The sequence below is a fragment of the Camellia sinensis genome, chromosome 3 (genome assembly GCF_055761805.1).
Source record: "Camellia sinensis isolate YWXY chromosome 3, ASM5576180v1, whole genome shotgun sequence".
NCBI classification, from domain to species: Eukaryota; Viridiplantae; Streptophyta; class Magnoliopsida; order Ericales; family Theaceae; genus Camellia; species Camellia sinensis.
The window spans coordinates 65,095,001-65,118,387 of record NC_138963.1 but is presented as its reverse complement, the minus strand read 5'-3'; the positions used below and the strand labels follow the sequence as shown (position 1 = coordinate 65,118,387).

The following is a 23,387-nucleotide window of genomic DNA, read 5'->3' as shown; positions in this document are numbered from 1 at the left end:
AATTCAAAATATTCAAAATTCAGAATTCAAGCAAACAGAAAGTCCAAGGAAACAGAAATTCAAAATTCAAAATATTATTAAGGATTGATTAGCTGGGATGGTATTTTTAATATAACAAACCCATATATCCAAGGAAACAGAAAGTCCTTAGTCCTTACGAAACAAACCCATACTTTTTCTCATGTTTCATTATTCAGAATTCCAGAGTACTCATGTTTCCAATACATATATCCAAGGACTATACACCAAGTCTTAAGCTATACACCAATACTCCGTTTCCTTTATTTTAGACTTAAGCTATACACCAAGTCTTGCCCTTTTTGTTCAATCAGGTCTACTAATTACAGAAAAAGGGATGAACTAGTTAATTATGGAGGATGATTGATTCAAAAAACAGATTGATGACTAATGAAAAACAGATTGATGACTAATAAAAATCAGCTCCAAATTCTGAATTCAGACTAATAAAAAACATATTGATGACTAATAAAAAACGTAGAAGCACTGGTGAAGGCTCCATTTGGATTGATGACTAATAAAAAACAGATTGATGATTGAGTCAATTTTATTCTTCTTCTTCAGTTACCAAAGCAAAAAAAAAACTAACCCAGTGCCAAAGTGCCGATAAAAAACGTAGAAGCACTGATGAAGGCTCCATTTGGATTGATGACTAATAAAAAATAGATTGATGATTGAGTCAATTTTATTCTTCTTCTTCAGTTACCAAAGGAAAAAAAAACTAACCCAGTGCCAAAGTGCCGGAGTGAACAACGGTGCCAAAGTGTCGGAGTGCCAGAGTGCAAACAGTGCAAGCTCTGATGAAGGCTTTGATTTGAACAACGGTGTAAGCTCTGATGAAGACTCTGATGAAGGCTCTGATTTGAACAACGGTGTAAGCTCTGATGAAGGCAATAGCTGAGATTTTTAAAAAAAATCAAGAAGAAGAACGGAGAGGAAGGGAGAGATAGAGAGGGTAGGCAGAGAAATAGATAGGGAAGATGGGTAGACAGAGGGTAGATGGGGACACAGAGGTTAGATACTGAGGGAGAAGAGTGGAGAAATAGACGGTAGAGTGTTGGGCGAAAACATCATCTGAAGAATTGATCTGAACCATGAATAGATATTAAAATTGATCTGAGCCAATCAAAGAAAATATATGTCTCTTACATTTTATACATTTTTAAAAACACTACTCTCTTATTATATAGATTTATCAATTAAAATAACCAATAAACTCACCTCCCAAACGGATTACTTTTCGTTGCTATTGGTGTGGGTCCGCGCGCACACAGCCACAGCCACAGCCACAGCCACACACATGCCGCTTGAGAAACCTATGTTTGTTTTGTTGACTTTCACGACACATCTCTCTCATCATTTGCATTATCATCTATTTATATTAAATCAAAAAGACCCCAAAACGAAATATCACTCACAGTATTTGAGTTATGTGAGCAATGCCCACTGTGTTTCACTGTTCACTTGAGTGAATCCTCTTTTGCTGCTCTCATCTCCTTGAGATCTGTTCATGAGCCTAAACTGCTTTCTGGGTATTGCTTAAATTTCTCAAGTATGTATCACATTCAAAATATATATATATATATATATAGTATTTTGTCCTTTATTTGTTTATCTACTTGCTTATTTATTCCTTAATTTTAGTTTCCAAGTCCAATGAAATGAGAAACAAAAAATTTTCATTTCTATTTGTATTGTTAATTTTCAGAAGATTTTCTTTATACTGTGTTTGGTTGGTAATTTGGAAAAGAAAAATGGAAAAAGTATGTGAAACTATGTTCATATTTCACTTTTTTTTTCTTTTTTTCCGTTTCCAATTTCCTTCTCAAATCTCCCAACCAGCGTGTATTTGGATCGTGGATTTATAGAGTGATTTGTGGATTGAAAATAAAAATTTTCGTTTCTCTTTTGCCCTTCCTTTCCTGTTGTATTCCTTTCACAAATCCAAGATTCAAAACAATTGTTTGCTGGTGGAAAGTTTTTGTTGACAGTTTGATAAGTTTGAGACTCTGTTTGGTTCATAGATTTGAGGGCCTTTTTCCTTTCTCTTTCCAAATCTCACTCCAAATCCATGAACCAAGCACATTAGGTGAGAGTGAAGTCAGGTTTCATGGTTTGATTTCACTGCTTCTAATATTGTATGTTTCTTGGGTAGATGGCATATGATTGAAAAAGAAAATTGGGAATCATTGCAAAATCACCAGAACTTTTTTATTCGAACCCTATATCTGCTTGGCAACCAGCTAGTTCTAGACTCGTAATGAAAAAGAAAAGAAAATAAAATAAAATTTGTAGAATTGGATTTCTAATGAATTGACTTATGTTCGCTTATCTTGCTAAGCTGTCCATTGTAGTTGTTCAACTTAAAAACCATTCCCAATTGCTCCGTTCATTGCAGTTTTGGCACATTTTTTGAGCTCCATCAGTGTTTGATTAAATTCCCAAACGGAGGCAATCCCTAAACAATCAAACACCAGTTTGTAGAAAAAAGCCATGGAAGAAGAAGATAACTATACAAAAGATGGGACCGTAGATTACCGTGGTAATCCGGCCAATAAGAAGAAAACAGGAACCTGGAAAGCCTGCCCTTACATCCTAGGTATTTTATGTTTTCCATTGATTATTCATGTTACCAGAAATTGATAATTTTGAAGAATTTTTTATTTGATTTTTTTGTTTATGTACAGGGAATGAATGTTGTGAAAGATTAGCATACTATGGAATGAGCTCCAATTTGGTGCTTTATTTCAAGCATCAACTCAACCAGCCGAGTGCAACTGCTTCCAAAAATCAATCAGATTGGTCCGGGACATGCTACATCACACCGCTGATTGGTGCATTTGTTGCCGATGCCTATCTAGGAAGATATTGGACCATTGCCTGCTTCTCAATCATCTATGTCTTTGTAAGTCTGGTTTGTTGAATTTCATCTATGCTTATCAACCCGGTGAACTTATTTGACTAGGTTTTATGTTGGTTTTGAAACATTTTAGTTTGAATTGATTTGCTTTTTGCTGTGAAAAACTGAATATGTTTCAAATGCATCTAGGGAATGACACTGTTGACATTGTCAGCGACAGTGCACGGCCTAAAGCCGACTTGTTACGCAAAAGATGATTGCCACCCAACACATGCACAGAGCGCAGTTGTTTTCGTTGCACTTTACCTGATAGCACTGGGGACCGGTGGGATTAAGCCATGTGTCTCATCCTACGGTGCAGATCAGTTCGATGATGCTGATGAGACCGAGAAGAAGCACAAGAGCTCTTTCTTCAATTGGTTCTACTTTTCAATCAACGTTGGTGCACTCATTGCCTCTTCTGTGCTGGTCTACATACAAGACAATGTGGGTTGGGGATGGGGTTTTGGCATTCCAGCGGTGACCATGGCGATTGCTGTGGCGAGTTTCTTTTCTGGGACCCGCTTATATAGGAACCAGAAGCCTGGGGGAAGCCCTCTGACACGCATATGTCAGGTGATTGTAGCATCGTTGATGAAATATCGGGTTAAAGTGCCAGAAGATAAGGCTCTTTTGTATGAGACTAAAGATGGAGAGTCTGCTAGTATAGAAGGAAGCCGCAAGCTTGATCACACAAAAGATCTTGGGTAAGTGTTTGAATTTTGAATTGATGAATGTGGTTTTGCTTGATTTCTTTCAAAATGCAAAGACATCTAAAATGTTTCCTCTTTTTGGTTTAACAAGGTTTCTAAATCATTCAATAGCTATGTCATAATTTAGTATCTCCTGAGTGACATTTGGAATTGATTTTCAAAGCAGAAGTTAAAATTACACGAAAATGATGACAAAAAATTGTACGGTCATGGTTTTGACTAGAGAAAGTGCCATATTGTAATAAACTGTGCGAAGGGCTATAATATTTGTTTTGAAAACGATAACTGTGAAACACAGTCAAGGGCGGGAACTTAATATAATCTCCATAGAATTTCCAAATAGCTCGACAATCATTCATGAGTGATATTTGGAATTGAAATTCAATGTTGAAGTTGAGCTTATCATGAAAATGATGACAAAAATTTGAAGGACTGTCATGGTTTTGATCAGAGAAGTGTCATATTCCAAGTAACCTTGCAAAAGGCTATAAAACTTGTTTTGAAAACCATGAATGCAAAACACAGTCAAGGGCGGCAACTTAAATGTGGGAATGGTTCAGTAATCTCCATAGAATTTCCAAACATCTTGACAGTAAACTGAAATGTAGGAACAGTTCAATATTTCTTTTTCTATTTCATTTTCCAATTATTACCCAATGTTTTTTTGTGCAGTTTCTTTGATAAGGCGGCTGTGGAGATACAATCAGATCATAGAAATAGCTCACCGGACCCATGGAGACTCTGCACAGTGACACAAGTTGAGGAGCTCAAAGCCATCGTGCGATTGCTTCCTATATGGGCAACCGGCATCCTCTTCTCCACGGTCTACAACCAAATGGGCAATTTCTTCGTGTTGCAAGGAGAGAGAATGAACACTCATGTTGGCAAAAGCAGCTTCAAGATCCCACCTGCCTCACTAGGCATTTTTGACACCCTCAGTGTCCTCTTTTGGGTCCCAGTCTATGATCGAATTATCGTCCCAGTGGCTAGAAAATACACAGGACACAAAAGTGGCCTGACACAGCTCCAGCGAATAGGCATAGGCCTCGTCATATCAATCTTTTCCATGTTATCCGCGGGGATTTTGGAGCTTATTAGGCTTAAAATAGTGAAAAAGAACAACTACTATGATCTCCTGGAGATGCCCATGTCAATTTTTTGGCAAGTTCCACAATATTTCCTTGTTGGGTGCGCGGAGGTGTTCACATTCATTGGGCAGTTGGAGTTCTTCTATGAGCAAGCACCCGATGCCATGAGAAGTCTCTGCACTGCTCTATGGCTCACCACAGTTGCACTAGGGAACTACTTGAGCTCTCTTTTGGTGACTATTGTGACCTCTATTAGTACTAGGAATGGGAGTCTTGGGTGGATACCAGACAATCTCAACCGTGGTCACCTTGATTACTTTTTCTGGCTTTTGGCCGTGTTGAGTGTGCTCAATTTGGGAGTTTATCTCTTGGTGGCAAAGTGGTACACCTACAAAAGGCCGGTGGGGACTGTCCGTTCAGATGAAAAGTAGTCTCAAAATAAAATATTTGGTGTAAATTGAAATTTTAGGTGATGTAAGTTATACCCAGAATGAATCTAGTCTATACTTCATTTATGGACTACTTTTTCTGATTTCGTAGCGTTGTTGAAAATGGAGTGCCAGTGTGTTGTAAGCAATATACATATAGTTGTGAAATTTTCTTTTTTGTTTTCTTGGCTTTTACTACTGTGATTCTAGCTAAAGGTTTGTGTAAATACAGTCTGCTTTCAAATATCATATGCTATACAGTATGTAAAGAAAATCACAGCACATTCTATGTGGTTGTGTTAGTAGTGTGTTTAATATTAGCTGATACATATTAGATTTTTATGGTTTTCAAATTGGGTTTCAATCATTTCTATATTTATACGCTTCGGTATACTAGCTAGAATGGAAATAATTTGTCCAATAATTTTGTTTGTATTTAAAAATAAAAATAAAAATAAAAATGTCAATTTCACATTTAAAAAATCTTATATTTGTATCAAGAGTGTTGGGAGTTTACTCTCACGTGGTAGAGTGACCGAGAGGATATGAGCTCTAGTCTTTAGGATGACTAGGAGTGACGCTTATGTGCATCAATTATGGGATATTAATTCTTTGCCATTACACTCTTTGTGAGATTAGGTCAGATTGTGGCTCAAAGTTGTATTGAAAAAATGCTTTCAATCACCGTATGCAATAATATTTGTTGATGGATCGTTTAGATTTTTTTTTGTCTTCTCAACCAATAAAAACAATTATTACATATTCAAAACACACAGAGCATCTCCAATGCACTAGGCATATAATACTTGTTAGTTAAAATGCCTAGTGTGATTCACTTTTTTCAATTCCAATGCACTAGGCATATGATTAGGCATTTTGGCTCAACTCATATTCACTAGCTACATGTAGCTAGCCTTTAATGGTAGGCAAAATGTATTCAATCATTAGGATCATTTCCCTCCATCTTTGTTGTTGACGTGGCATTCTATAAAATTAATAGTATTTAGATAAATAGTTAAAATAAAGAGCATGGTTGGAGTAAAAACATAAAACAGTTGATAGGCAAAATAAAATGTATACTTTATAGTAATATTTAAATAAGTAAAATGCCTACTACCGTTGGAGATGCTCTAAGGATGGCAATTTCACCACATCCCTCGCGTGTATTTTTCCAACCATAATACAGAAGCGGAATGAGAACAACTGTCATATTTATTTTATATATATTATATGATTTGATTTTTTTAAATTAAAAATAATTAAAACCTTAAAATACTACTCTTAATATTCATTTTTACTTATTTATTTTATATTTTAAATCTTTCAGCTACCATCATTTAGAAATTATTATTCATAATACTAAACTTTTTTTTTTGAGTAAGGATTGTTTGGAATGATTTAAATAAATACACTTTTTGAATTTTTATGAAATATGAGTTGAGTTTGAAGTAATGTGTCAAACAAGTAATGTGACTTAAATAAGATAATATGATTTAAATAATACAGTGACTTTTTAATTTTTTTACTTTTTTACTTTTTAATTTTTTTTAAACATGCCAAACCAACCCCAAACTTTATAACAAAAACTTAAAACCTTATCTTTGGTCCGGACTCATGTTTATTGGCTAATTTCGCATACACCGACCGAATTCACCACTTCCTTCGTCAAACATAGTATCATCCTTTCGCACTTGTCAATGGTTCGCAAACGATTTCAAGAAGCCAAAACAGGTAAGATCTTCAATATTCATCATCATCATCTCCATTATCAGTGAATTTTAAATCATCCCCACTCGGACCCCGAAACAAGATTTTTTTTTTTTTTTTTTTTGTCATCAAAATTGGGGATGAATTCGACGACCCAGTTTTCTGAATTAGATTTCAGTCCCATTGAAAAATCTGATGACCGTGTATTCGATCCCATCTTCTTTGAAATGTGACTGTAGTTTATCAACATTGCCTATAAACTGTTCGACAAAATGTCGAAGAAAAACAATTACGCACACACAAACTCATATATTACTCTTTTGCAGGGCTACTATTCGCCAAATCGTTCGATTCCGATAAGTTTTTGAAGAAGATTGGTTTAGGAAAGGAAGACCATCACTTCTGGAAGCAAGTGGGCAAAGCTTTGCTATGCACGTACACTCTGTTCGGTGTTGCGTGGCTCTACAACGAAACATCGCCATTGGGTTGGTGGACACTGAAGCCAAAGCCCAAGGAGGAGAGAGAGTTGGCCCACCTGTACGAGCAGCGGAAGTTTCCATACCCTGGCGACGAGGAGGCAATGAAGGAGTTTGTTGCCAAGGGTGGCATGATCGGCACGACAATTGGTCCAAAAGGCGTCATCGAATCGGATAAAGACTCGTACAATTATCAGAAGGAGTTGCAGGACAAGAAGTTCGAGCAAGAAGCTCTGAAGCTGTGGATTAGGATGAGAAATGAAGTCCTTTCGGAGCTGCAAGAGAAAGGGTTTGATGTTGAGTAAACAAGTTAGAAGCATCTTTGTATGAATGTTATGTCATGGTTTTTGAGTCTCAAGTGTTGGAAGGAGTATAACTGGTATTTGGTTGATCCAAGGTGTGGCCTTACATTTTTGTTCTTTGTGTTTGATTGTTAATTCTATTCATTTTGGTTTTATCTATGTTGGCAAGTGGTTCAAAATCCATGAATGCTTCTTGTTACCATATGTACATGTTCTCTGTGAGATGAGACTTTTTTATTTTTTTTATGGTGGGTAGATGAGACTAACCATGTATATATATATATATATTCAGAGAGTGAATCGACAACCTGACCAACAATCCCCAGAAAAAACTATACTTGACTTGGAACAAAACATATATTGAAAAGAACAACGGCTCTAGATGGGAGAAGTCATACATCGCCACAAAAATATGGGGGTCCAACTCGTCTCCAGTCACAGAAAAAACTGTGGAACTCACAGTGTTGTGTGTAATGATCTCATCTCACATCAAAAGTTTGCTAGGATGATCTTGAGTATATAAGACACCCCTATGTTGCAACTTTTTTTCTATCCAGCACATGCTTCCGCTCCTACTCATGGGATTCAAAAGGATGTATTGCCCACATAGCTGAAGATAGATCCTAGTTTGAGACCAGTTTTGACACTTGTATCCCAAATCGCGACAATATTGTATTGCTTGGCACTACACCCTTGCAGCTTTAAAAGGGAGTGTTACTAGAAAAGTGAGTTTGCATCACTTTCTATCGAATCGATGTGAGATAAGATGTTACATTCTCAACCAATCTGAGATAAGATGTTACATTGTGTCCCACAGTCGACTATGGGTTTCATGACTTCTCTCACAACCAATTTAGACTCTACCAGATAAGTCATGTGCAAAAAGAAACATTGTATAATATGAAGTTTACTGACATTATAAGAAAAATGGTTTAAAATAACGTTTAAAAAGATGTCACGTTTAAGAGATGCAGTTATAGACCACACTTTGGCGTGGTTTTTAGCAACATCTTATCAATTAAAATTATTATGGCATTGTTTAAGGAGGGTTGAGTGTACATTCATTACATGCTTTTTTTCCATTCAATTATAGACATCTTACCTTCATTAAATTTTCTCTTCATAGTTGCACGAACCACTAGGAGGAGGGGGTGGTGTTGGCTAGCGGTGTTATTTGCAAATGGTGAGGGTTTTCAAAAAGATAAAGGAAGAGATGGAGGAAAAAAGGGATTTTTTTTTAATAAATATTTTATAAAAAAAAAATAATCTAGAGAATTTACTCACTTTTCAAATTATTTGGGAAATTAATTTATTTTTTAAAATCGCATTTTGAAAATGTAATTTTAAATTGAAATTACATTTTTAACATGCAATATTACTTTGAAATCGCATGTTAAAAATACAATTTATGATGACATGTACTTCACTAAGATATATTGCATTTTTAACATGCGATTTCCAAGTAAAATTGCATGTTGAAAATGCAATTTTAATTTCAAAATCGTATTTCCAAAATGCGATTTCAAAAAGCAGATTAGTTTCCCAAATAGTTTGAAAAGTTGGTCAATCCTCTAAATTGTTTTTTTTTTTTAGAATAATAAAAAAAAATCAGAGAAAGGGTATTGTAGTTATTTTATTAAAAAAAATCATCTTTTTTGTAATTATTTATTCTTTAGTTTATTTTTTTGACTTATTAAATTTTATAAAATAATATGCAGAAAAATCGAGAAGTGATGTGATACTTTTAGTTGTTTGTTGCCAAACCATGTTGCCAAAATAGTATGATCAATTTAGATTATGATCCTCTCTATTTCAAAATTGTAATGGAAAACCTCCATTGCATTATCTAAGATTTGTAATTATTTTTTTTTAAATTTAAAATATGGATAAATTACACTGACACCCCTTGAGGTTTAGGTTTATTACAATTTCCCTCCTCACCTTTTAGAAATTACATCTCTCCCCTGAGGTTTAAAGTTTCATTACAGATTCCCCCTTCAGCAATTTATTTTTTTTAAATACCAAATTTGCCCTCATTGAGTAAATTACATTGACATCCCTCATATTTTAGAAATTACAATCCCCTTCCTAAGGTTTAAAGTAGCATTACCAATTGCCCCTTCGATTAATATTAGTTGGAAAAAAAATTATTTGAAAAAAAAAATTATTTGAAAAAAAATTTTGTTAGTAAAATTTTCAATTTCTGTTTAAAAACTAACGTAAGCTCATTTTTTGAATTTACGTTTTTTCCTCAAATTTACAAACTGAGACAACCATTTATAAATCAAAAAAAATTATCAAACAAGTTTTTATAACATTTTTTTTAATTTTTGTAAATATAAATTGAAATTTGAAAACTGAAAACAAAATGGTTACCTAACAGGCTTCAGATAGTAAAAATATCGTAAAATTTACAAATAATTAAATAAGTTACCAACATAAGAAATTACTTATCAAAAGATTCTTAGGCTATGTATGGTTTGATTTTTAGAATTTTTTTAAAAATAAATAAAAATTATTTTGGTTAAGAAATAAAAAATAAAAAATAATTATCATTTTTATATAACTTTTATCTTTCGAGTGGTTAGAAATATTTTTTTACAAATTAAATTGAAACAGTCATACGTATGTATATAACCTGCCTAAAAGTTAAAATGATAATTATTTTTTACCCTTAAATGATAATTATTTTTTATTTTTTATTTCTTAACCAAATTAATTTTTAATTTTTTTAAAAAAAATTCTAAAAATCAAACCATACATAACCTAAGAATATTTTAATAAGTCATTTCTTATGTTGATAACTTATTTAATTATTTGTTAATTTTATCACATTTTTACCATCTGAAGCCTGTATAGTGACCATTTCGTTTTCAATTTTTAATTTATATTTACAAAAAAATTTAAAAATGTCATAAAAACTTGTTTGATAATTTTTTTACTTTATAAATGGTTATCTCAGTTTGTAAATTTGAGAAAAAAACATAAATTCAAAAAATGAGTTTATGTTGATTTTTAAACAAAAATTTAAAAATTTTACTAACAAAATTTTTTTTCAATTAAATTTTTTTTCCTATTAATTTTTTTTTAATGATTTTTTTTTTCAACTAATACTAACCGAGGGGGCAATTAGTAATGCTACTTTAAACCTTGGGGAGGGGATTGCAATTTCTAAAATGTGAGGGGTGTCAATGTAATTTACCTAATGAGGGCAAAATTGGTATTTAAAAAAATAAGAGTGCTGCTAATCGCACCTATCAAAATTTTTTGGACCCCCAATTTCTTTGGACCCCAACCCTAAATCCTAAATTTTAATAATATTTTTTTGGACACCCCACTTATTACCAAATCTACCCATATTCATAACATTTTCACAATGAAATACACACTCACCTAATTTTTCATCCAATTCCTAAAAAAACCCTAATGAAAAAGAAAAGAAGAAAACAGATGATACTCGGACGTTATTGCATGTTGGGTTGTTCACAGTGACTGAAAGAAAAGAAGACATAATAGCCATGGCCATGGCCTGTTCATCATCATCGTCTACTTGTTTAATTTTCAGTCCAGATATGCGAATTCTTAGTGTGCCATTATTATCAAAACCTATAAAAAAATTCAATCACATTCATCATCATCATCATCATCAAGATAAGCGTACAGTGGGCGGTGTTGGATGCCCATTGTTTCTGTATCAGCGCTTCCAAAATAATCCATCATCATCAGAATTCTGAATGTATCGCCATCAGAATTCTGAATATAGCCCAAAATAATTTGTTCACCACTGTGTAGCCGAAAAAATGTATTTTGTTCAAAACTGTTTTGTCGAACAATAATGATCTTGTCAACACTGTATGTCCGAACAAAATTTGTTCATCACTGTGTAACTTGAATCCATTCCAATTCACAACTTAAAATAACATGAATTAAATCCATTCAAAATACATAACTTAAATCAATTCAAATTCACTCTTTTCCATTCTAGGTTAGTTTAACAAAGAAAATTACATAACTGACTATCTGTATTAATGTTCAAAACCTATGTATTGAACGAAAGGATTATGTTTGGTACTGTATTACCGAACATAATTCTAACAATCAGCAAATCAGTACCGAACAGTTCGAACGAAACAAGAACGACCGAAAAATGACCGAAAATGTTAATACAAGACAGATAAACTTATTAATGGAACGCCGGTCTCACTATAATTGTTGTCATCGTCTTCCATTGCTCTACACAGTGAAATAAGTGATGAAGTATACGTTATACTTGAAGCAAAACTTTCAAGTTCAATAGCGTTGATGATGGTGATGAAGATGACACATTCAAGATTTAAGATGATTATAAAAAATAATAGATTTAGGATTTATATTAGTTGGTTATGAAAAGTAATAGGTTTAGGGTTTAAAAACATGGAATACGTATAGTTAGAGTTGGGGGTGGGGGTAGGTGTCCAATATTATAGAGTATTAGTTCTTATTAATAGGTGAATGTTCCATTTAATAATGTCTTTTAATGTAATTTTACTTTAGGGTATAATTATAATAAAAAAAAATTATAAAATAGGGGATCTAAAGAATTTTGGCAGGTGCTAATAGTAGCACTCAAAAATAAATTGCTAAAGGGGGAATCTGTAATGAAACTTTAAATCTCAGGGGATGTAATTTCCAAAAGATGAGGGAGAAAATTGTAATAAACCTAAATCTCAGGAGGCGTCAGTATAATTTACCCTTAAAATATTAATAAATTCTCATAATTATTTCACAATCTTTAGATAATATAATGGACATCTTTTATTACAACCACGAATGAAATGGATCTTAATCCGATTAATTTTGATTCCTCATATCTTGGCAACTATTATTTTTAACTTTTCATTTTCTGAATTTTTTCAATAATTTATAAATTAAATATATATATATATATTTTCAAATTTTCAAAATGGGCCATTTTTTGATAAGTCCTATTTATAACTGTTTTGTTCCATAAAACCCAAACTGTTTCTGAATATTCCATTAGGTCCATTAATTGTTAAAGGACGAAATAACCCTCTCCGCCTCTCCCGCGTGAAACCGATTCTGCCAAAACCCATTCCTATTCGAAATATTCAATCCACAAAATTTCCAAAACAAAAACTCAATCGACGAAACGATACTGATATTGCATCCAGTAACCCTAGATTCCTCTTCGTCTCACCACTGCGAAGCTTCACATCGGAAGGAGGGTGCTTCGTCGTTCGAAGATTCTTGTCGCCCCATTGAGTTTATTTTATCCACTGAGTGTGATCCATACCCACCAACCATGACGAACAAAAGTAAGGAATACCATTCCTCCTTCTGCTTCTCAATCATAATGTCATCAAACATAGATGTTTTCGGGATTAATTTTGTAAAAATATATGTAAACATTCACATTGGCCTCTAACTGTTGTAGTTTTCGGGATTTGTTTTTGCACACATGAATGATGTGAACATTCACATTACTATTGATTACTGGGTAAATTTAGAGTAGTACACACTGATGTAAATGTGTTATTGGGTATAGTTTGGCGCTGTTGGTTCCCTCCTTTGATTTTTAAAAAATTATAACATAATGTGATCACCCATGTAAACATTCACATTGCCCAGTAACTGTTGTCGTGTTCGAAATTTATTTCTCAAACATGGATGATGTGAACATTCACATTACTATTGATTACTGGGTAAGTTTAGGGTAGTGCACACTGATGTGAACATTCACATCATGTGAATGTTCACATTAATGTCAGAACCCCCAAACTTCACTCAATACTGTGATGGCGTATGATGTAAACATTCACATTGTGACATCAATGCCCAAGTTGTTTGTGTTATTGGGTGTAGTTTGGCACTGTTGGTTCCCCCCTTTGATTTTTAGCAAATTATAACATAATGTGATCACCCATGTAAACATTCACATTGCCCAATAACTGTTGTCGTGTTCAAAATTTATTTCTCAAACATGGATGATGTGAACATTCACATTACTATTGATTACTGGGTAAGTTTAGGGTAGTGCACACTGATGTGAACATTCACATCATGTGAATGTTCACATTAATGTCAGAACCCCCAAACTTCACTCAATACTGTGATGGCGTATGATGTAAACATTCACATTGTGACATCAATGCCCAAGTTGTTTGTGTTATTGGGTGTAGTTTGGCGTTGTTGGTTCCCCCCTTTGATTTTTAGCAAATTATAACATAATGTGATCACCCATGTAAACATTCACATTGCCCAATAACTGTTGTCGTGTTCGAAATTTATTTCTCAAACATGGATTATGTGAACATTCACATTACTATTGATTACTGGGTAAGTTTAGGGTAGTGCACACTGATGTGAACATTCACATCATGTGAATGTTCACATTAATGTCAGAAACCCCAAACTTCACTCAATACTGTGATGGCGTATGATGTAAACATTCACATTGTGACATCAATGCCCAAGTTGTTTGTGTTATTGGGTGTAGTTTGGCGTTGTTGGTTCCCCCCTTTGATTTTTAGCAAATTATAACATAATGTGATCACCCATGTAAACATTCACATTGCCCAATAACTGTTGTCGTGTTCGAAATTTATTTCTCAAACATGGATGATGTGAACATTCACATTACTATTGATTACTGGGTAAGTTTAGGGTAGTGCACACTGATGTGAACATTCACATCATGTGAATGCTCACATTAATGTCAGAAACCCCAAACTTCACTCGATACTGTGATGGCGTATGATGTAAACATTCACATTGTGACATCAATGCCCAAGTTGTTTGTGTTATTGGGTCCCGCATCGCACACACAGCAGTAACTCTTGTTGTCTCGTTCTTCACGTATGTGAACTTAAACCCACATTGGATGGCATACTTACATAAAACGTCACGAAATTCTTGTGCACCTCCAATAAACCGTTGTCCTACATGCGTAATACCATTTGCCCAAGGGGCTGACAACAACACCTTCTCCTTATGGTGGCAAAATCTCCGTAGTGCATCAATTTCATCCTCAACCCCCACACGCAGCAATCCCAAACTACTTGACTGACCAATATCACCCTTCAACTCAACCACAACTTCTACATGTTGTACCCCCATTGATTTAGCAAGCAGTACTATGTTCTGAAATTTTTCCTCATTGTCCAAATGACACTTATTAATCCCAGGTAGTTTACAGAACAATGAAATATAACCAGCAGACAACTCATCCCATTTCTCACACAAACACTCCACCAAACGAGAATAACACATTGCGCGGGCAACAATTATTACAGTTGTACTACAACCATATGTACACACCAATAGCATAAAGGTATCCATCTCCTGTAAAAACACAAAAACACAACAATGAACAGTAATGAAAATCGATATGAAAATTCACATTGTGCAAAAAATAGATGACTACGTGTACATTTCAACTGCTAAATCCATAATTCACAATATGAAGATGTGAACATTCACATTACTATTAACAAGATGTCAACATTAAGCAAACATCAAAGTCCAATGACAACATCAACAATCTTCACATAATATAATGATGTGAACATTCACATCAGTGTATGATGATGTAAACATTCACATCAGTGTATATGAAAATTCACATTGTGCAAAAAATAGATGACTACGTGTACATTTCAACTGCTAAATCCATAATTCACAATATGAAGATGTGAACATTCACATTACTATTAACAAGATGTCAACATTAAGCAAACATCAAAGTCCAATGACAACATCAACAATCTTCACATAATATAATGATGTGAACATTCACATCAGTGTATGATGATGTAAACATTCACATCAGTGTATAATGATGTGAACATTCACATCAGTTTATGATGATGTAAACATTCACATTGATATTAACAAGATGTTAACATTAAGCAAGCATCAAAGTAAAATGCGAACATTAACAATCTTCACAGATGTGAACAATCTTCACAGAGCCTCATTAAGCAAACATCAATTTAAAATGAGAACATCCACATTCTTCACATATTCCACATTCACAAAATGCGCAGATTGACATTGATATATATACTGATAATCAAATCATCCACACAGAGCCTCATTACGCATGCATCGAAGTCAAATGAGAACTACACAATCTTCACATAATACGAATGAACTCCCCTCCACATAACCACGTAAAATGCATATAATTGAAAAAACAGAGCATTCAATCTATATAAATCCAAAAACAGAGCATCTGCTCCATTACACGAATGAAACCATAAACTGAACATGTATTCATAACTAAATTGATACTAACCTTGATCATGCAATCATACAATCGTACAGAAAGTTAAAAAAAACTGATTTGAAGTAGTTATAATCCGGCAAATGTAACAACCGAACACCCTCCTCTTCGTCGTCTTCACTCGCAAACTACAGAACCAGACACCAACAACAAGGATGAAACCCTGGCACAACCAATCCTTGCAACGAGCATGCAAAACATAAACGTAACTCTCGGAATTGGATTTATGATGAAAAGCGTAAAATAGAAACTGCCAAACTACATGAACGAAGAAACAGGCACCTATTACGTATTAACACTGTACATATATATATACAGGGGCAAAATAGTCCAAAAAATTATATTAAATTAGAAAAATGGACTTTATGAAATATCTAGAAAAATTTATGGTACTAATTAGGTTATAATATACTTTAATGGACCTAATAAATTATAACAACTCTAGAATGGATTTATCAATAAAAATCTCTTTCAAAATACTACATAATAGTTTTCCTTTGTAAAATGATATGCGACGACACAAGTCACTCTCTACCATCCGTGGCTATTCCATTCCACTCACCATGAATTGGGCACTCCCTCTCGATCGATCGGTTCGTTGTAGTTCCTACTGGACCTCTCAAAACCCTAAACCCATCATCATCAAAACCCAAGAATCTCTCACCACTCTCTCACAATCACCATACCAGAGGACATGCGTCGATCGATTCTCTTCTCGCACCACTTCGCGAATCGCATTTCCACTCGACGCATGTAAAATTCGCACTCTCAAACCGATCAGAGTTGGGAATTCTTCGAGAGATGTTCGGCGATTCGCGAGCGGCTGGTTTTCGTACGAAGATGAAGAAGCGCTGCGCGAGCCGAGTTGTTTGGAGTTTATTACTTCGGAGAGAGTTAAAGTGGTGGCGATGCTGGCTTTGGCGTTGTCGCTCTGTAACGCGGACCGAGTTGTTATGTCGGTGGCCATCGTTCCTCTTTCGCTTGCCAACGGCTGGCGTCAATCCTTCGCCGGCGTTGTTCAGGTGGTTCTATGATTTCTGATGTATTGAGCTTCAAAATTTGATAAAAATGGTTAAATGTGCAATGTGCTTTGAGTTGATAAAGCTTAATTTCACTTTGATCACCTCAATTATTGTCATTTTTTATTTTTAAATTTTATTCCTCAACTGTTGATTTCATCTATTTTAGTTGTTAGGTTTTCTGATTTCAGGTTGTCCACATTAGTAGCCTAGTTTGATGGGTAAAAGGTCATTTAAGAATTTGAACAACTTTAAGTGAGGGTGGTGAAAGGGAGAGAATGAGGGACGCAAAGGGTTGGAAAATAAAATGTATATTGTTTTTTGTGTGAGTAATTTTCTGACCACACTGCCCGTCTAGTAATCAGCTAGAGAGCACTGGCAAAATAGATGGCTTCAGCAAACCTGTAACAAAAAGAAAGGGCTCTGGCGGTGGCTCTTCCACCCGGGAGCACTCCGACGATCAAGTCAGTATATCTCTCAAAGATAATTAAGTGCTAAACTCACAAGCTTGAGTATATAACTGCGTACCTTAGACCCACGGGGGTGCCTCTCTTTTATAGTTTACTCAATCCAAGTCTTACTAGAAGCCTGACTTCTATGGATTCTAATTTAGTACTTACTTTGGATTCCTCAAGAGATAAAGATAAACTCCCTTAGAGCTTTATCCTTATCTTAGCAAAGTCTTATCTTTTCTCTAGAACTCTTATCCCCTATCCGTTTATCTCGGATTCTGATATCTTTGGAGATAACCTCGGCATCGCCAAGATAACCTCGGCACAGCTACCACGACACGTGGCACCTCGGCTGACACGATGGCGTCACCATGCCACGTGTTGGTACTTAGAAAATATATCCCCACAACTGCCCCCTAGGTTCTATTACCTCGGCATTCTGAGGTGATAGAACCTATATCTGTATTTTCTTCTATTACCTCGGCGTAAGAGCTCTTTGGCCGAGATCATTCACGTTAGGCCCACATGTCTTCATCGGAGAATAAGAACTTCAAATGAATCCCTTTATGCGTATGAGCTGTCATACATCACTTTTCAACCGTTTTATTCACGTGTTACATCCTTATTGGCCCGTGTCCGCGACGCGCCCGTAAATCGTCTTTCATCCGTCTGCGCCGTCTGACGCACGCGTTCCTCCAGGCGTAATAAATGCCGTGTTATTGTCGCCGTTTCAAGTTTTTTACAAAACTTTTCTTTTCATCTTCACTTCTTTACTTTTGTATTCGGCTTTTTGGCTCTCTCTCTCTCTAAACTTTCTCAAATCCGCCATTGATCTTGCTCGAAGCTCTGCAATCGTCTTCATTCCTTCATTGAAGCTTTCGTCGTTCCGTTGTGTCTGCAACCGCTGCTTTACCTCGGCGACTGTTATTCCGGCGTCTTTTGTTTTGGTAAGCCTTCGCTCCTCTCATTCCCAATTTCTTCTATGTGCTTTCGTTTTACGTACTGCCATTACTGCTCTGTTTCAAACCTTTGATTTACTGAACTATCTATCTGGATGTGTCTATTCATGATTTTTACCCATATCTTGAACACTTGCACTGTTTCAACACTTTTCTTGCCACTGTTCTTGACCTTTTTCTTCTGTATTTCCTTTGCTTTTTAAGAACCATACCTCTGTTCTTTGATTCTGAAACGTCGTTCTTTGTTTTTTGTTTTTCCTTTCCAGATCTCTGCTTTTAATTCTTGCTTTCAATCTTTGCCTTCATAGATTTAGGTTTGGGTTTTGTCTGTAGAGCCTTCAATTTTTAGGAAAAAACTGAAACAAGCCATATCAGTCCTTACCTAGGGTTTTGCCGAGGTCCCAATAGCCCCTTGACAACACCTTCTTTCTGAAATCTAGCCCTCTGATTTCAGGCCGACGTTATGGGTATGTGGAGACATAGGGTAGATACCTCGACCAAACTTGAGTACTTTAGGCGGGAGTTCTCTATTCCTGCCGATGTCCATCTGAGGCTAGCTGAAGAGAAGATAATGACTCTATCATGCCCACAGATGTTTCAATGCCCTTTCCCATAGTAGCTTTTACTGAGTGCGGACTCCAGTTCCCACTTAACATTCTTTTTCGCGAAATTCTTCACTTTTACAAGTTGAACCCTATGCAACTTGCCATCAACTCCTATCGAGTGATTAATGGTATCATAGCCCTAGCTAGGCAGGAGAATGTTAGGATCACCCTTGCCGATGTACAGTATTGTTACACCATGTGCCCCCTTAACCTGAAGGAAAGAGGTTACGTCTACTACCTCAAGCCGAGGTCTACTGAATTCAAAATTGTAGCCGACCTCCCGGACTCCAACAAGGGAGCCGGGGATGGCTTTGTCATTGCTTCGGGAAATTGGGAATTTGGTCCAGACGAAGATGTTCACCTCTACCCTCTTACTCGAACAGTTAAAGAGGGCAAGGGTAAGAGCTCAGCGCCAATACTTAGTTATTTCTTTTCCAGGTCTTCAAAACTTTCTGTTTCTAATGTCTTGTTTGTTTGTCCTGCAGATCTTCATCAGCCACCAAAAAACTTCCGCCAATCCTTTTCCCAGGAAAAGATTTAAAGAAGCTCCTAGCTCTTCTAATCCACAAGCGCAAGGCTCCCCTGTTACTGAATTTTATTCCGACATACAAATCCACACTGCCCGACGTCCCGAAAAAGAAGAAGAAGAGTCTTTCTCCACCCTCTGCCACAACTCTTCCCACTACTTCCACATCACGAGCAGACGAAGGATCCACTTCTGACCCAGCCGATCTGCCATCTACTTCAGCCCCATACTTAGTCCCAATACCAGAAAGAAAACGTCGGCGTCGACTTGTCAAGACTGCTGAGATGGGTCGCCCGAAGCCTATTGCTGTAGATCTTTTAGCCGACTTACCTGCCGATGTTGATGCTGTTCCAGCTCAATCCATGCCCCCACCAAAGCCAAAAAGAATAAAAAAGGCTCAGCCCAAGGCCAAAGCCGCTGAGGTTGAGGCTGAGGATGCTCTGCCCATCTCACAATTGGCTGAGAGTAAAAAGAGTGCCTCTGCTTCTGCTAAGAGGTCTGCTGAGGCCCAGCCATCGGAATCCACCCAATCAAAGAAGCCGAGGTCATCGTCTGTGACGACCTCGGGTTCCAAAATACCAAAAGTCCCTTGGAGACCAGAAATCACTCTGGAAGATAAGCCAGTCCTAGCCAGCGACAGTGCTGATGACATAAACGTCGGCGTGGCCCTAAGTACTGCTCTACTCCTCCCAGGCGATCTTGAGCGAAACGCCAAGATGAGTGAGTATGAGAATTACGCCTTTATGCTGCAACACTCTGTCCAAGTAAGTGCCTTTGTGTTGAAATTTGTTTTCTCTCTTAATTTGTAAAGGTTTGTAACAATTTGTGCCTTGTGTCCTTTCAGGCTGTCCAACATGCCCACTCCTTCTCCATGTAAGCTTTCGAAACAAGGGAGAAGTTGGCCGACATGAAGAGGGAGGTTTCTGCCCTCAAAAAGGAGAACAAAGCTATTCTGACAAAGATGAAGAAGCTGGAAGATCAGGCCGAGGCTGCCACTAAGGCCCAACAGATGGCCGAAGAAAAAGCGGAGTCTGCTGAAGCCATAAAAAAAGTTGCCGAGGCCGAGAAGAGAGATGTCGAGGTAAAAAAAGATCAAGCCGAAAAAGAGCTCGAGCAGGCCCTGGCCACTAAAAACGCCGAAATTACTGAAGCCGATGAAAAAGCTTACGCCCAAGGAATGGCCGATGTTGCTGAGAACTATAAACTGCAAGTTAGGCAGGCATGCAACAGGGGCTTTTCCCTTGGTTGGATGTCCCTGGCCAAAAAGCTCAATGTTCCTGAAGATTCTCCTCTGCACAAGGCTGAAGCTATTCCTCTCCCATTCCCTCCTCCTGCTCCACCTTCAAGTCAAGCTGAAGATGAGGCACAATCTGAGGCTGAGGATGAAGATAACAATGAAGATGAGGCCTTGGTGAGGAAATCCAAGGATGCTACTGAGGCCAAGTCCCCTTCTTCAACTGAGCAAGTCATGGACTTAACTTTGGATGAAGAGGGTGATGAGGTTGTGGAGGCGCCTAGGGAAGCTGTTACAGGGATATTATCATCCGACCTCCTCTTAGCTGAAAGAAGTCTTGACAAAACGCTTGCAGAGATTGATGCCGAGCTGGCTGCAGAGAAGGCTGCCGAAGTAGTTCCCCAAGAATCTGCCGAGGTCCAGACCCAAATCGCTCCTGAAACTAAAGAATCATAACTTGGATGTCTTCCGTACTCTTTTTTTTTTTTTGGATAATATAAGCTTTCCTGTACTTCTGGTTTTGAATGTAAGCTCTTCTAGTTAGCTGATGTATCTTCTGCTTCTGTTGGATACAACTTTATTTCTGGTAGGCCGTAGTGCCTTCTTTGTATACAACTGCAACTGTTTTCGTCTGAACGCTCTAATCTTTAATTTCTCTTGATTGTGTCTGTATGATTCTATCCTTGGAATATTTTGCATGCCTTTCCATTTTAAAGCATGCAAAAAAAAAAAAAAAAAGAAAAAAAAAGAAAAAGAGTACGGAAGACATCCAAGTTATGATTCTTTAGTTTCAGGAGCGATTTGGGTCTGGACCTCGGTAGATTCTTGGGGAACTACTTCGGCAGCCTTCTCTGCAGCCAGCTCGGCATCAATCTCTGCAAGCGTTTTGTCAAGACTTCTTTCAGCTAAAAGGAGGTCGGATGATAATATCCCTGTAACAGCTTCCCTAGGCGCCTCCCCAACCTCATCACCCTCTTCATCCAAAGTTAAGTCCATGACTTGCTCAGTTGAAGGAGGGGACTTGGCCTCAGTAGCATCCTTGGATTTCCTCACCAAGGCCTCATCTTCATTGTTATCTTCATCCTCAGCCTCAGATTGTGCCTCATCTTCAGCTTGACTTGAAGGTGGAGCAGGAGGAGGGAATGGGAGAGGAATAGCTTCAGCCTTGTGCAGAGGAGAATCTTCAGGAACATTGAGCTTTTTGGCCAGGGACATCCAACCAAGGGAAAAGCCCCTGTTGCATGCCTGCCTAACTTGCAGTTTATAGTCCTCAGCAACATCGGCCATTCCTTGGGCGTAAGCTTTTTCATCGGCTTCAGTAATTTCGGCGTTTTTAGTGGCCAGGGCCTGCTCGAGCTCTTTTTCGGCTTGAGCTTTTTTTACCTCGGCATCTCTCTTCTCGGCCTCGGCAACTTTTTTTATGGCTTCAGCAGACTCCGCTTTTTCTTCGGCCATCTGTTGGGCCTTAGTGGCAGCCTCGGCCTGATCTTCCAGCTTCTTCATCTTTGTCAGAATAGCTTTGTTCTCCTTTTTGAGGGCAGAAACCTCCCTTTTCATGTCGGCCAACTTCTCCCTTGTTTCGAAAGCTTGCATGGAGAAGGAGTGGGCATGTTGGACGGCCTGAAAGGACACAAGGCACAAATTGTTACAAACCTTTACAAATTAAGAGAGAAAACAAATTTCAACACAAAGGCACTTACTTGGACAGAGTGTTGCAGCATAAAGGCGTAATTCTCATACTCACTCATCTTGGCGTTTCGCTCAAGATCGCCTGGGAGGAGTAGAGCAGTACTTAGGGCCACGCCGACGTTTATGTCATCAGCACTGTCGCTGGCTAGGACTGGCTTATCTTCCAGAGTGATTTCTGGTCTCCAAGGGACTTTTGGTATTTTGGAACCCGAGGTCGTCACAGACGATGACCTCGGCTTCTTTGATTGGGTGGATTCCGATGGCTGGGCCTCAGCAGACCTCTTAGCAGAAGCAGAGGCACTCTTTTTACTCTCAGCCAATTGTGAGATGGGCAGAGCATCCTCAGCCTCAACCTCAGCGGCTTTGGCCTTGGGCTGAGCCTTTTTTATTCTTTTTGGCTTTGGTGGGGGCATGGATTGAGCTGGAACAGCATCAACATCGGCAGGTAAGTCGGCTAAAAGATCTACAGCAATAGGCTTCGGGCGACCCATCTCAGCAGTCTTGACAAGTCGACGCCGACGTTTTCTTTCTGGTATTGGGACTAAGTATGGGGCTGAAGTAGATGGCAGATCGGCTGGGTCAGAAGTGGATCCTTCGTCTGCTCGTGATGTGGAAGTAGTGGGAAGAGTTGTGGCAGAGGGTGGAGAAAGACTCTTCTTCTTCTTTTTCGGGACGTCGGGCAGTGTGGATTTGTATGTCGGAATAAAATTCAGTAACAGGGGAGCCTTGCGCTTGTGGATTAGAAGAGCTAGGAGCTTCTTTAAATCTTTTCCTGGGAAAAGGATTGGCGGAAGTTTTTTGGTGGCTGATGAAGATCTGCAGGACAAACAAACAAGACATTAGAAACAGAAAGTTTTGAAGACCTGGAAAAGAAATAACTAAGTATTGGCGCTGAGCTCTTACCCTTGCCCTCTTTAACTGTTCGAGTAAGAGGGTAGAGGTGAACATCTTCGTCTGGACCAAATTCCCAATTTCCCGAAGCAATGAC

The 23,387-nt window shown here is 37.4% G+C and overlaps 4 protein-coding genes across 6 annotated transcripts in view; 3 read left to right on the top strand and 1 right to left on the bottom strand.

Annotated features, from left to right (window-relative positions):
* Window positions 1-1,347: 1,347 nt before the first annotated feature.
* On the top strand, window positions 1,348-5,341 carry LOC114288420 (protein NRT1/ PTR FAMILY 8.2). 2 transcript variants are annotated; one of them, XM_082919917.1, is made up of 5 exons: window positions 1,348-1,550; window positions 2,417-2,617; window positions 2,706-2,923; window positions 3,068-3,624; window positions 4,303-5,341. In XM_082919917.1, exons 2-5 carry the CDS (start codon window positions 2,512-2,514, stop codon window positions 5,147-5,149), a joined length of 1,728 nt encoding a protein of 575 aa, XP_082776043.1. In that variant the 5' UTR covers window positions 1,348-1,550; window positions 2,417-2,511; the 3' UTR covers window positions 5,150-5,341. The 2 variants fall into 2 exon arrangements, with proteins under 2 accessions (XP_082776043.1, XP_082776042.1); XM_082919916.1 differs by having other exon boundaries at window positions 1,348-1,570.
* A 946-nt stretch (window positions 5,342-6,287) lies between these two features.
* On the top strand, window positions 6,288-7,812 carry LOC114288342 (homeobox prospero protein). The gene is made up of 2 exons (XM_028231854.2): window positions 6,288-6,877; window positions 7,180-7,812. The coding sequence occupies exons 1-2, from the start codon at window positions 6,844-6,846 to the stop codon at window positions 7,632-7,634; spliced, it is 489 nt and encodes a 162-aa protein (XP_028087655.1). The 5' UTR covers window positions 6,288-6,843; the 3' UTR covers window positions 7,635-7,812.
* Window positions 7,813-16,401: 8,589 nt separating this feature from the next.
* The window catches only part of LOC114288433 (putative anion transporter 4, chloroplastic), a 26,398-nt gene continuing 19,412 nt past the window's right edge, over window positions 16,402-23,387 (top strand). Inside the window, exon 1 of one of the 2 annotated variants that reach the window (XM_028231938.2) lies at window positions 16,402-16,937. In XM_028231938.2, coding sequence (XP_028087739.2) covers window positions 16,425-16,937 — 513 coding nt within the window. In that variant the 5' untranslated portion in view covers window positions 16,402-16,424. The remainder of the gene's footprint in view (window positions 16,938-23,387) is intronic. The other variant, XM_028231945.2, reaches the window with a different exon arrangement.
* LOC145822573 (uncharacterized) lies at window positions 21,425-23,219 on the bottom strand. Its single transcript, XM_082919915.1, has 2 exons — window positions 22,411-23,219; window positions 21,425-22,330 (listed from the first exon to the last, which is right to left on the bottom strand). The coding sequence occupies exons 1-2, from the start codon at window positions 22,888-22,890 to the stop codon at window positions 21,485-21,487; spliced, it is 1,326 nt and encodes a 441-aa protein (XP_082776041.1). The 5' UTR covers window positions 22,891-23,219; the 3' UTR covers window positions 21,425-21,484.